General features: G+C 44.1%; 1 protein-coding gene across 1 annotated transcript in view; it reads right to left on the minus strand.

Annotated features, from left to right (window-relative positions):
* The window catches only part of SLC12A2 (solute carrier family 12 member 2), a 92,883-nt gene extending 80,089 nt beyond the window's left edge, over positions 1-12,794 (minus strand). Inside the window, exon 1 of the mRNA XM_065918177.1 lies at positions 11,925-12,794. Coding sequence (XP_065774249.1) covers positions 11,925-12,656 — 732 coding nt within the window. The 5' untranslated portion in view covers positions 12,657-12,794. The remainder of the gene's footprint in view (positions 1-11,924) is intronic.
* Between the last annotated feature and the right edge of the window lie 1,415 nt (positions 12,795-14,209).

Here is a 14,209-nt window from a genome sequence, read left to right on the forward strand (position 1 = left end):
GATAAAAATTTCTCATATACTTCAATAGCATCTACTTAAAACTAAAGTAAGCTAAAGTGTTAAAATTAATATTATGAAGCAAAGCCAAATCAGTATCTACAAATGGATGCATACATATGCAAATATAGATGTCAAAGTGGCTGGGCTTATTCTAACCATTTTTTCACCAAGCACTAGCCAATTATATCATCCCATAGCTACCAACATTTCCTATCCGTGCTGTCGGTGATTGGTGTATTCAGTGTAATGCCCCCCATACAGACTATGCTCTCAAAACAAAGTATTGTCTTACAGGAATCCAATTTGCTCTGGCTAACAATGGTCTATTAATATCCAGCGGCATTAATGCAGAGCTCAAAACTCAAGTGCCACAGATAAAAGTGGATGCTGTGACCATGTGACTTTACAATGAACCAAGTCAGAACTGCTGATTACAGTCAAAGAATTCAGTCCTCAACCTAGCCCGTCTTGCTCAAGACTGAGTTACAACAGAATGAATTAAGAATACTTTAATTTATACATCATTTCAAATTCCACACAACCTGCTAATGTCAACAAACTATAGCTTAAAAGAACATTTTAATTCAGGGGACCAGAAAACTTATTAAGTGATACTGGAAGATATAACTGTATCATTTACATTTCAAATTGTTTTATTTTTAAAAGAAGAACCAGAAGTTGTCAAGGATATAAACATGTGACTTAGTGACATCCTAAATATGTAGTATTAGAAAAGCAATAAACATGGAGAAATGTGCGATAACAAAACCTACATTTGGTACACAGTATGCACTCAGTAGTTCATGTATTTCTTAGATGAATATATGCTATTTCTCACTATTGAATTAACGTCTTTCCCATTTTCTATAGAAGAAAATTGAGGACCTGATGTAGCAAGTACTCTTTCTAAAGATCATGCAAGTATTAAGTGGAAAGGGCAAGATTTAAACCCCTGACTGACAGTCAACTAACTATGTATGGAAAAAAAACTATGACAAATTGAAAACAAGTAAAGATCAGATGACAGAAAAAGGAACTAAGAGCATCTTGATGAAGGCGAAAGGGGAGAGTGAAAAAGCTGGCTTAAAACTCAACATTCAAAAAACTAAGATCATGGCACCTGGTCCCATCACTTCATGGTAAACAGATGGGGAAAAAAATGGAAACAGTGACAAGCTTTATTTCCTTGGACTCCAAAGTCACTGCAGATGATGACTGCAGCCATGAAATTAAAAGATGCTTGCTCCTTCAAAGAAAAGCTATGACAAACCTAGACAGTGTACTAAAAAACAGAGACGTCACTTTGCCTACAAAGGTCCATACGGTCAAAGCTATGGTTTTCCCAGTAGTTATGTACGGATGTGAGAGTTGGGACCATAAAGAAGGCTGAGCACTGAAGAACTGATGCTTTTGAACTGTGGTGCTGGAAAAGATTCTTGAGAGTCCCTTGGACAGTAAGGATAATCAAACCAGTCAATCCTAAAGGAAATCAATCCTGAATATTCATTGGAAGGACTGATGCTGAAGCTCCAGTACTCTGACCACCTGATGCGAAGGGCTGACTCACTGGAAAGACCCTGATGCTAGAAAAGATTGAGGACAGGAGGAGAAGGGCCAACAGAGGATGAAACGGTTGGATGGTATCACCAACTCAATGGACATGAGTTTTAGCAAGCTCCGGGAGATGGTGAAGGACAGGGAAGCCTGGCGTGCTGCAATCCATGGGGTCGCAAGGAGTCGGACATAACTGAGCAACTGAAAAACAACAATACACCTATCTAAGGGTTAAATCCATATCTTTGATAGTTAGATTCCTATATTAGGATGTTTCAAAATTGACTCTCAGCTATCAATAAGAAAAAACAACCCACAACAATGTACTACTGTCATAATGATAACCAAAATCTGTCTAAGACATATTCTTTGGGAGGGAGGAGTAATTTTTTTCGAGGTAAGTCTTTTAAAATTTGGGAATCATTGGTCCAAACAAAAGGGAAGGGAGACAGAGAACTAGTTTCAAAGAGATGCAGCCTCACCAACTGTTAGTTAAGTGCTTAGGAAAACCACGACCTTGCAAAATACAGCTGCTACTCCAAGACCTTCTGAAAACCCACCTTCCAGACAGACTGGAAGACTAAAAGCAGAAATGTGAGTTAACAGTGCTTTGGAAATAAATGTACCACTTTATACAATATTAACAGATTCTTCACAGACTTTCCAATATTAAAGATGCAGAAAGAGATAAAGTCCACTGACTCAACAAATATTTCATTGAGGGCCTGATGTGTTTAGACAACTTTATTTAAGGAAGAATCTCATGCAAAATTAGAAAAAAGTGACTGTTTAACAATTTTAAACTAGTGATGACTATTTAAATGAAAGCACAGGCTAATAGGTTCTCTGTGATGAGGGAAATGCTCTCTATCTTCATTGTCTGGTATGGTAGTCACCAGCCAACATGTGGGTACTGAGAACTCAAAATATGGCTCAAGTTAACACATTTTTAACTTTAGTTTAAACTTAGTTTAACAGTCAAATGTGACTAGTGGTTATAGTATTGAAAAGTGGAACCCCAGATCATAAAAATTACATCCCACTTTTGGGATATACAGATAAGAAAGAAGAAATGGAGAAAAACAAAAACAAACAAAAAAAACCCCACAAAAAAACCAACTTACTGAGTCCTTTTATAACAAACTTTCTTAAAATTTTTTGAAAAGAATTTTCTGTTGGGAAAAGATCTATCCACACTGTGAAACTGAGGAGTCCAAACCTTTTCTACTTTATTCAATGAACTAAAAAAACAACTGCCATGGGTATTTTAAAAAGAAACAAACTGCCAAAATAGCAAGAACTTGTATAGTATTAAACTGTAGGACACTGGAATTAACTGGGAGTTAAGATGGTTGTTGCAAGTTCCAGCCTTGTCTCTGCCAGTTGTGGGTCCTATGATTTTGGACAGGTGGATCACTTAGTTCTTTCATGTGGGAAACTCCCAAGTGTGCACACTGGGGCCAGATGGCTGTCCAATGTCCTTTAGAAATTCTAGATGACGACATAAGGAAAATATAAGTTTAAGATTCTTCTGCAATATTAATTTATAAAGAACAGTTCTATTATTCAACATGTAGTGACTGAGGATCTGCTATGTAGTAGGGACATAATGATAAACAGCCACAGACACAGTCTGCTTCTCATGGAGCTTGAAGTCAACTCAAGTTGACTCAAATAACCATCTTAACAAACACACTCCCTCTAATTGAAATAAGTGCTTCAAGAGAAAAGAGATTTGTCCTAGACTGGAGGTTAAAGGCTTCCTCTCCCAGGAAATAAGGACTGAAGTGAAACTTTAAGACTGAAAAGTTTTATCAGTGTGGTGTGGGGGAGAAAGGAGGAAGATTTCCTGGATCGTATTCCATACTACAAAGGCCCAATGGCCAAAGAAAATACTGCTGTTAAGAACTGAAACATTTAAGAGGATGTAGCCCAAAGCTAGACAATGAAGGGCTAGTTTTAAGCCAAGGAATAAACATGCTCAATTTTGTTTTAAAAGGATCACTCTGGGCACAATAAGGATACGGCACAGTGAATAAGAGGAAGCCATAAAAGGTTGCCAGAGAGGGACATGCTGCAGTTGTCTAGGATGGCAGCAGCGAGGATGAAAATCATATTTAGAAAATAAAGATGATGCAAAGAACTTGGTGATTACCTGGATATAGAGAGATAAGGAAAAGTGTCAGGGATGACTGTCTTCTCAGTTGTGCAATATGAGAAATGGTAGTACCATTCAGAAACACAGGACACGCTGGAAGAGGGCCTGGGTGGTTTTGTTTTGAAAGGCTGAGGGAGAGAAATAAGTTTGTGAGTGTGGGGTGTCTTTAGACATGAAGCAAAAATATCTAGCAGGCACTGGATCCCCAGGACTCAGAAAGCGCGTATTATTAGTAAGAGACAAAATCCGGGGGGTAATTAGCCTACAGGTGATACAGAAAGGTGATAGACAGAGAGAAGACGACAAAGGAAGAAAGCAAGTCAGAACCAAGCCTAGAGGATGGCCAGTTTAGAGACAAAGGAGACTGCAGAAGACTCTGCATTGAAAAAGCCAGAGAGGGAGAAGGAAAATTAAGAGAGTGATGTTATCGAAGCCAAGGAAGTGTCAAGAAGACTTCACAAGAATATCAAATGCTGCTGGAAGGCTGAATGCTACTGAGAAAAAGGGTTTGCTGCAATTAATAAGGATGGAGGAGGTCACCGGTGACTTTTAACAAGAACTATTTAGGTGAAATGATGGGGTAAAAGTCATGTCACAGCAGATGGCCAGGATCCTCATAGTTCCTTTAAGTCTCGCTCTAATGGAGCACAGTCAAGCCTGTCTTCCAAGCCACCTACCTGCAACACAGTTCTGAAATGACGCACATACTAAACTCTGTTAGAAACTACATCACTGAAGGAACCAATTCACACCGACCCAACAAAGAACCACCCAGAGGTTTCCAGTATGCTTACTCTAGATAAACAGCTAGTTTGTCAGTGTTCAGGAACAGCATAGAGAAAATTTCAGGCAGAGAAATTTCTGAGTCCACGGGTACTATGACTACACCAGCCACAACCAGCTTCTACACAGAGATGAGATTCCACTAAGCTACGTCTGCTTTTCAGGCCTCCCTCTTCTTCTAATCAGAAGTCCCCAAGTTCTCTATGGGCTTTAAGTTTTCATAACAGCTTTGTGCTAAGTTGCTTCAGTCATTTCCGACTCTGTGCGACCCTATGGACTACAGCCTGCCAGGCTCCTCTGTCCATGGGATTTTCTCATTTCCTCTGTCCATGCCCTTCTCCAGGGGATCTCCCTGACCCGGGGATCAAAGCCATGTCTCTTATGTCTCCTACCTTGGCAGGCAGGTTTTTTACCAGAATAGCTTCGTTGTTGTTCAGTCCCTCGGTTGTGTCTGACTCTTTGCCACCCCATGGAGAGCAGCACCCCAGGTTTCGCTGTCCTTCACCATCTCCTGGAACTTGCTCAAACTCATGTCCATTGAGTCAGTGACGCCATCCAACCATTTCATCCTCTGTCAGTCATCCCCTTCTCCTCCTGCCTTCAATCTTTCCCAGCATCAGCGTCTTTTCTAATGAGTCAGCTCTTTGCATCAGGTGGCCAAAGTACTGGAGCTTCAGCATCAGTCCTTCCAATGAATATTCAAGACTGATTTCCTTTGGAATTGACTGGTTTGATCTCCTTGCAGCCCAGGGGGCTCTCAAGAGCCCTCTCCAACACTAAGGGTCAAAAAGAATCAATTCTTCGGGCTCACCCTTCTTTATGGTCCAACTCTCACATCCATACATGACTACTGGAAAAACCATAGCTTTGACTATACGGATCTTTCTGAATAGTTTTAGGAAAGCAGTATTACAGGTTCTAGTGAAAATTGCAAGAATAACAAAGCCAATGGCAGATGATAAGTTTAATATTTAATGGGAAACCATTGATATGTTTTTAACTTCGGTAGTTAAGTAGTTTTCCTTGTCCATCCCTCACTCCTTCATTTTGCTGAATCAACTCACTAGTTCCCCACTCCCTTATACTCTGAAAAACTACCAGTTCTCATAAAAACACACTTTTATGCTAGAAATTAAAACCCATTTTCTTAGGTTCTGTTACTTCACAAACCAGTAGCTGCAATTTTATGTGTTTGCCCCATTATAGAACTAACTTCTAGGATGAAACCCAACTCCTGAGTCCACTTACCAAACTCGTTCCTACCAGTCTCTCACCGCTTCATAAACACTGACTCAACTCTCAACAAGCGAAAACTCCTCACTCAGTTGCTAATCTCAACAATTTCACCTTTTAAACATAATCAGCGTTTAAATACCTGTCACCATATCAAACACGATCACCTTCATAACAGTCATCATCATCATCACTAAGACACTGCTGACTGGTTTCCCAGCTTCCACTCTTATGTGCTTATGGGATACAGCCCACACAGCAATGAGAGTGATGTTTTACAAATGTAAGTCAGATCATGTCAAGTCTGTGCGCAAAGCTTTCCATGACTTCCTACATCACTCAGGGTAAAATTCTAAGTCTTCATCATGATCTACCAGGTTCTACACTGTTGCTCCTCACTACTGTTCCAACCTCCCCTATCACTCTCCTGCTAGTCACCCCAGTCATGTTGGTCCCCTTATTTCTCAGTCATGTCAAGCACACCCCAGGCACACTCCTATCTCAAGGTCCTGGTGTCTGTAGTCCTCTGCCGACTCTTCTCCCAAGGTATTTGCATGGGCTGATCTTTAGCTCCTGTCTAGCGACTGCTTGTGAGTCAGAAAGGGCTTCTCTAACTCCCCTAAAACAGCACCACCCCAGCCATTACCATCTATCTACCTTTCACTTTCTTCACAGCAGTTACATCGGACTTACTGGCCTACTTCTCCTCCCACTAAGATGAAAACTCTACAGTTCTTTTGCGCTCACTGCTGTATCCCCAGCACTCAGAACAGGGCTATTACTGGTGCTCAATCAAGACTTGCAATAACTAAAAAATTCATATTCACTTCACTTCAGCATAGAGCCAATCTAATTAGTACCACAGACTTTACAAACACAAATGAAACATGTAATAAAAAAATTAGTGAAAATGAACACACTCAACACATAAGAACCAACAAACTCTCTTTTGGTCCTTTAAAGTCTGGTCTAACAAAACCGGGAATGTAAGTGTGAACACAGACACATGAAGACATTGATTACAAAAGCAGTATACAGATTTTTTGCCACATTTTAAACCCTAAATTTATCTTTCCTTCTTCTCAGGCAGTCAGTTGGTATATACTTGGAGAATGTGTACAGTTTATGGGTAAACCAGACTTCAGCTCTGGTGGCTCTGGTCCCTGTTGGCTCAGATGGTAAAGCATCTGCCCGCAATGCGGGAGACCTGGGTTCAATCCCTGGGTCGGGAAGATCCCCTGGAGAAGGAAATGGCAACCCACTCCAGTACTCTTGTCTAGAAAATTCCATGGACGGAGGAGACTGGTAGACTATAGTCCATGGGGTTGCAAAGAGTCAGACACGATTGAGTGACTTCACTAACTAAAAGTTGCTCAGTTGAATTCTCCAGGCCAGAATACTGGAGTGGGTAGCCTTTCCCTTCTTCAGGGGATCTTCCCAACCCAGAGACCAAACCCAGGTCTCCCACATTGCAGGTGGATTCTTTACCAGCTGAACCACAAGGGAAGCTGTTACAAGGTGGGGCCCCTGGCAAAATCATGAAACAGTCCAAGTTTGTGCCACACACAAATATTTCTGATCAAGGTCCCACCTCTACTCATTCCTGAACTTACTCTCCTCCTTATCCCCAGGGATTTGATCCATTCTTCTTCTTCCTGGGTGATCTTCCAAAACTCAAGCTCTGTACTGATATGATTAGCAGTGTGTGGAATTTTTTGTCCAAGACTCAACATACCCCACTTAAGAGTGGTAGCTACACTTGTTTAAAGTCCTTGTTAAGTGGGAGGAACTGATCACCCTGATACACTCAACAAACAAATCTTTATTAACTACCTATTCTCTGTCCAGAGATGAATGAGATACCAGCTCAGGTCCTAGTGAAAGAGACAGTCACATTAGTCAATAATTCCCCCTCTCTTCTTTCAGTTATGTAACCATTCCACTCTCAGGTCAAGATAGAAGAGTGATGTTGGAAACCCCCAACATGTCCCCCTCAACATCCCTGCCATCTCAGATCAGGCCCAGGGAATACAGAGGAAGAGGAAACAATAAGAAAGAGGAGCTACTATGTCCTGGCAACAGTCAAAAAAACTTGGGTGTGAATTTCATTTGTACCGCTTTCTATGACAGTGGTATTAAAGAATTTCTTCAGGTTCTATGAGCCCACTTTATCATGAGTAAAATGTGTCTAAGACTTATTTCTTAGGAATTAAGTGAAAAAACCAACATGCTTAATGAAACATGAGACATTTTTCCACATCTGATGTTTTCTATCATACATGCTGAAACTGTCTATCAAATACTTATTTGTTTACCATCTACTTTTTAATTTCTTCTTGTAGGGGCAGGAATCACTAAGTCAGTTTTATTCTTTTTTAAAAAAAAATCAATTACTGGTATCAGCTTTGAAGACTTTCTGCTTTTCTCTCAGCTTCCCTGACAATGCTCTCCCGGCTATTTCTCACCAGCCTAAGAGCTCCTTCTTTATTTCCTTTGCCAGTGTCTCCACAATCTCCAGTAGACCTCTAGGCATTCCCCAAGTGGAAGGTCAGACCATGTTTCTGTTCTCTTATCTACCCACTTTCCCCAAGTAACTTCATACACGACTTTAGACCATCAATACATATACACATACATATGTATACACACACACACACATATATTTCATATACATATATATTCTGCCCCTTCTCCCTCAAAATGACTCTTGGACTAAGATGTCTTACAAGCTACTCAAAAAGCATTCTTTCTTTCCTCCCCAAATCAATGTTCCTTTTCCAGTCTTTTCCCATCTTAAGCAAAGTACCATGTATTCAGCTCCTCAGGTCCAACACTGAGGAGTCAGCTTCTCTTTCATGCCCATATCCAATCCACGCACATCCCACTCATTCTGCCCCCAACCCTTATCATATATGGTGAGACCACAGCAAAAGCTGCTTCTGTTGTCCCTCCTGCCAATCCCGTCTTCATCCAGCAATCCAAAGATGTTAGAACAAACAGTTCACATTGCTACGTCACACAAAATCACTTTCCACTACCTTTATAAATAAATCTTATATTGGCCTCCTTACAGTTCTTTGAACACACCACTCTATCTTCACAGATTTTGTTCCTTTGACCCAGCATGTTCTTCTGCTCTATCATCAGCTTAGCCTTTAAGTTTCAGCGTCAGTGTCAAACTTTGTGAAAAAGGCCTCCCCAAACCTAACTAAAATTAGGACCTATTGTATCTTCATCAACATTCTATACTCCTCTTTCACAGCACCCGATGGGGGTGGTATTTAATTACATTATTTGTTTGGTTAATGTATGCCTACTAGAGTATGAGAGTCAGTATCTATTTTGCTAATCACTGCATTGTTCCATAGTGCCACAGTCATGTGACCTACGCCTAAGAAACTCTACTCCCTAATAAATATTTGGTAAATGGAGGACTCAAGATGCACCTTGATTATTTATTCCTCTCCAGCTGAATTTTTAGGCAAAATGCTTTAAAAAGTCACAGTGCTAGGCAAAGAAAGGAACTCAAGAATAGGAAGACAGTGTAGTCCTTTCCCCCCAACAAGTTCCTGGAGTGCTTTTCTTTTACTTTTTTTTATTCTTCCATAGTTCCCAGCACAGACTTAGATCCATGGTAGATAATGAAGAACTCAGTGATCTGAGCAGACTCCATGACAGTCAATCAAGAGCTAGGATTAAATGCTATAGAATTCTGAGCGCTATGATTTCATCCAGGGCTACAAGCAGTAGAAAAGATTTTAATGAGTAAAAGTCAATCTAAAAAGTGAAGAACAACATTTGGGAATCTTGCCAACCTGTACTATCAGCCTCACCCTGCCTCACCCTGCTCCTTCAATAGCGGTTTATCTATGGCCAGATTGGTACTCCTTAACATGACAATCTCTTTAATCGTTTGCTAATTTCTAAACAAAATTATCTTCAAGATGAGGTTCTGTACTTGCTTAACCTAATAAACCTTTTTCATTGCCCATAAAGAACCTGAATAGTAAAAGGTAAAAAACTACAAAGAACTTATTACACCACATGCTGCACAAATGAAACTCTGAATGTAACATTTTAGTTACTACATTCATCGAAAATTGTAGAGATTAAGAGAATCTTAAAAGTGAAATCCTAAAGTTTAACTATGTACTTTAAAATTTTTTGTTTATTATTATTTTTTGGCTGCAGTACACAGCATTTGGGATCTTAGGTCCCTGACCAGGGATTGAAGTCCTGCCCCCTGCACTGGAAGTCCAAAGTCCTAACCACTGGACCACCAGGGAAGTTCCTAACTATTTACTTTACGAAGGGCCAATATAAGACTGAAATAGTAACTGCACTAGTCATTATTTTGCTGGTACCGAGCAAGGACCTTTGTGTACATTTTTTTCTCTAATCTTCAAAATAACTCTGAAAGATGAGGAAGCTGAGGTTGACAGGCTAGGTGACTTCTTCAACTACTATACATCTAAACAACGCAGGTGTTCTTTCTCATACATTGTGAGCTGACTAAAAACACTAAACAAAACCCTGAAACTTTGGGAAAACTACAAGTGCTTTGCTATTTAGAGAATTTAATTTAAAACAACAAAAACTTTCCCAGGAAGCATACAATATCAAGGTATATTAATAATATCCTTCAATTAAAAAAAAGCCTTTAAGACTTATGCATAAATATAGACTGTTTTACTACTCAACTAAGGACTTTGGTGAAATAAACCTGAAAATATCTATATAGTATTTTCAATAATAAAAATGCTCTAAGAAAAGGTAAATTACCAGCTCCATAAACCAGCTACATAATCTACTTTATAAGGACTACATAAGGAATTTTGAAAAAAAGAATAGATTTGAGAGAAACAACAGAAATATGAATAAAATAAGTGTTTTTGAAAAAATGTTTTTTTCTGAAATGACAAAATACCGTAACGGAATGAAAGGAGTAGTATCGCCCAAAGTTAAATGATGCCAGGCTTTTAAACAATCGATACACTGTAAGGGTTGGGACCTCAGCAATTATTTCAATGAATGTTAGGCCACATTTTCAAACACTGGGACAGGTGCAATCTTATATAAAATGACTGTATGAGATCAAATAATCATATCCAAAAGAAATTACATACTTTCTGTATTTCCATTTCAACTTTTCGACACTATGATCACATCAATCTACACGGTACTACTAACTCTTAGCATTCACAAATTCCATCAATGCAGTCATTATACACTTGTGAAGGCAGACTTCAAGTAATCCAAGTTATAAAAAAAGTTAATTATGAATCAAATCTCAAAAGCATTAATGTTATCTCAAAAGAACGATTTTGTACCCTGAAGAAATAAAAAGTCTTATGGGGTCATAAAAAATAGAATTACAAAAATCAATAGTTTATAGGAATGGCTTTCTGTTCACAGAATGTAACTACTTACGCAAGACCCCAGAAGGTCTTTTTTAGATAGACATCCTCCACAGAAAAAACAATTCTCCTGTTTCTCTCTCCCTCTCCCTCTTTTAGACTCTGCCCACTCCACCCCCCTTCTGATGTGACCCTCTTCCAAAAGGTTTACATTATAAAAGGTGGATTTATGCCATTATCAGGAACAGCTAGTACCAAGATTTAAGATTTCTATGATCTTTGCATATTCAAGACTGCAGGGACTGAGCTTTAATAATTCATAGGCCACAAACACACGCTGCTAAGGCTTTCCCTTCTACTCTTGGGAGCCCTAATGGGTGTACAGAAGCCATACAATACAACCTTTAAAAAACGACACGGATGGCAGGTTCTCTCCATTCTCTGCTGAGAGATGTCCTCAACTAAACCTCCCGCACATTCCCTTCTCCGGACCTAAAAGCACAACTGTCATTCAGAGGGATGGTAATTGTTAAAGCGTGGGTATGGGTAAGAAAAAAAAAAAAAGCATAACTAGATATAAAACTGGATAGGGAAGGTTGTTAAGAGCAGCCTCTCCTGTATCATGTAACTAGCCTAACCCGCTGCAAACTTTCAAGAGATTAAGTTACATTCCTCTGCAATTTCTCCCTTGACAGCTGAATCCAGAGATGCCAGCGAGTCGTGCACGTCCATTCCCGCCGCCTTACGCGTGGAGAGCCGGCGGCTGCGTCCCGCGGTCAGCGCGAACCAGCGGCTGGGGAGGAGGGGAGGGCTGCAGAGAGAGGGCCGGGAGAGCTCACCTTCTCCAACTCATCGTGGAGCTCCGCCAGGCTGGGCCGGAGCAGCTTCTCGCCCAGCTGCGCTGCCGTGTGCCGATAGTGGTCGATCCTGGGCACGGCGTCCATAGTGTTGTGGCCGAAGGTGCGCAGGTAGTAGGTGTTGGTGTGGGTGTCATAGTAGTAATGCTGGTGGTGCCCACTGCCGCCGCCGCCGCCGCCCGAGTGCAGGCTGCTCCCCTCGCTCAGCACCGTGTCCCCGCCGTTCTGGAAGCTCACGTTGGGCCCGTCGCCTCCGATCCCTGCCGCATCCGACACGCTCTCGTCCGCCGACGAAGAGGCAGCCGGGTCCACGAAGTTCACGCGGAAGCGGCCCTTGGCTTCCTCGCTGGCCTTAGCCTGCCCGCTTTCGACGCTGGCTTTCCCGTCCGCGGGGGTCTCCTTGCCTCCCGCTCCAGCGCTAGCCGCCGCCGCCGCCGCCCGCCCGGCATTCTCGGAAACCAGATCCACCTGGAAGCGGCTCTGGCTCGGGGTGGGCCCCAGGGGTCTGCCCAGCCCGTCGCCGGCCGCCGCGCCGCCCTCCCCGCGGACCCCACTGCCGCCACGGCTCACAGCCGCAGCATCCTCCGGCACTGAGGGCACGGCTGTGCCGGGCAGGTCCATCCCGGCGGCGGCCAGCGGAGCGGCTGGAGGCGTCTCCCCAACCCCGGACAGCCTCGGGGCGCCGGAGGAGGGCGCCGTGGGCCCCGGTTCCATCGCCGCCCGACCCCCGGCGGACCCGGAGAGCCTGGCGGACCTCGCGGGCTGCACGCCCTCCGCGCCCGCGGCCGGCGGTGGTAGCGGCCGCAACGCCAGGTGGGGGAGTCGCTCTCCCAGCCGCGCGCTCGCCGCTTCTAACCCGAGCCGGCACGAACGCCTCCGGCGGCCGAGTCTGCGCGCGAGTGTGGCAGGCGCGGGGCGGGCCCCGCTGTTTAAAGCCTCGGCGGGGCCGCGGCGGTGGCGGCTCCGGCTGCAGCACGCGGGAGGCGGGGCCCCCGGCTCCTCCGCCCCTCAGCCCGCCCACCCGCGGACCGGCAGAGGCGCGCGGCAGAGGCTCCCTCGGTTCCCGGCCGGTCCCGGCTTCTGCGCGGCTCCACGCAGGAATCGCGTCCGGCCAGTCCGAGGCGGGCCTCCGGCAGCACGAGCAGCACGATCGGGGAGCGACCGCCCGCCGCCGTCGCCGGGAAGATCTCTGCGCGGCTACCTCCTCTTCCGTCGCCCTCCTCCTCCTTCCCCCGCCCCACTCTGCGGCGGAGAGGAGCTGGCCCCCGGCCTCCTCCCTTTCTCCCCGCCCCTGGGGCCGCGCGTCAGTGGGCCGGCACCCAGGCCACGGCGGACCAGCTGCGGACGGCGCCCAGCCCGAGCCCGCTGGAGAAGGGGCGCGCGGGCCCTGCCTCGGCGCTCGCCGATCGCTGATGCTCAGGCGCCAGCTGCCACCACGGAGGCGGCTCCGGGGCCTGTCGCCCGCTCGCCTTTTTTCTTTTTTTTTAAGTTCTGAGCTCGCAGTACGGGGCTCAGAAGGCGAGATCTCGCGAGATGCTGCAGGGCTACTGGGCTGATTACCCTGCGGCGCTTGGTACCCGGAGCGATGCTGGGGCCGCTGACCGCCCAGCGCGCCTGCGGGTGATGCGGCCGGTTTTCTCGTCCATCCCGCAGGTGCTTCCGGAGTTTTAGGCAAAATGTGCCGGGGCCGAGGCCTGCGTGGAGATCTGGCCCGCCGCTACTCCCCTCACTCACTCCAGGCCTGAGCCTAGGGGGAGGAAGGATTTCCTCCGTACGGTCTTTGAGGCGTTTACCCCCAGGCAGCGTTAATTTGCATAATCGGTTACTAATTCCTGTGGTGATGCAGTGTGTGTGTTCACTCGTACGATGACACCTTCATTTTAAAAGCTGTGATGTTTCAAGACGGGAACGGAGCCTCGTCTCCGTCGTGATAACTTATTGTTGTGATAGTTGATAGTTGATAGCCTAGTTGTGATAACTGATTGTTTCAAGACGATTTTTAACTTGAAGTTTTTTTTTTTTTTTTTTAATGAACATACTGAGAGCAAAAACTAACAGGGGAGCACTCGCCTGGAAGTTTCGACGTGCTTTGGGTTATGAAGAATTCTATTTCAAGTAAAATAGAAAGGTACCTCTCTGCTGTCCAGGCCGATTTTTTTCTTCTGTCAAAAATAGGGGAACTTTGTAACTTTCTTAGCAGTAGAGAGAATCCATTTTTAACATGAATTCTACCCACAGCCCTACAGATAACCATGAATGACTTCTTC

This window comes from Muntiacus reevesi, chromosome 1 (assembly GCF_963930625.1).
Source record: "Muntiacus reevesi chromosome 1, mMunRee1.1, whole genome shotgun sequence".
NCBI lineage: Eukaryota > Metazoa > Chordata > Mammalia > Artiodactyla > Cervidae > Muntiacus > Muntiacus reevesi.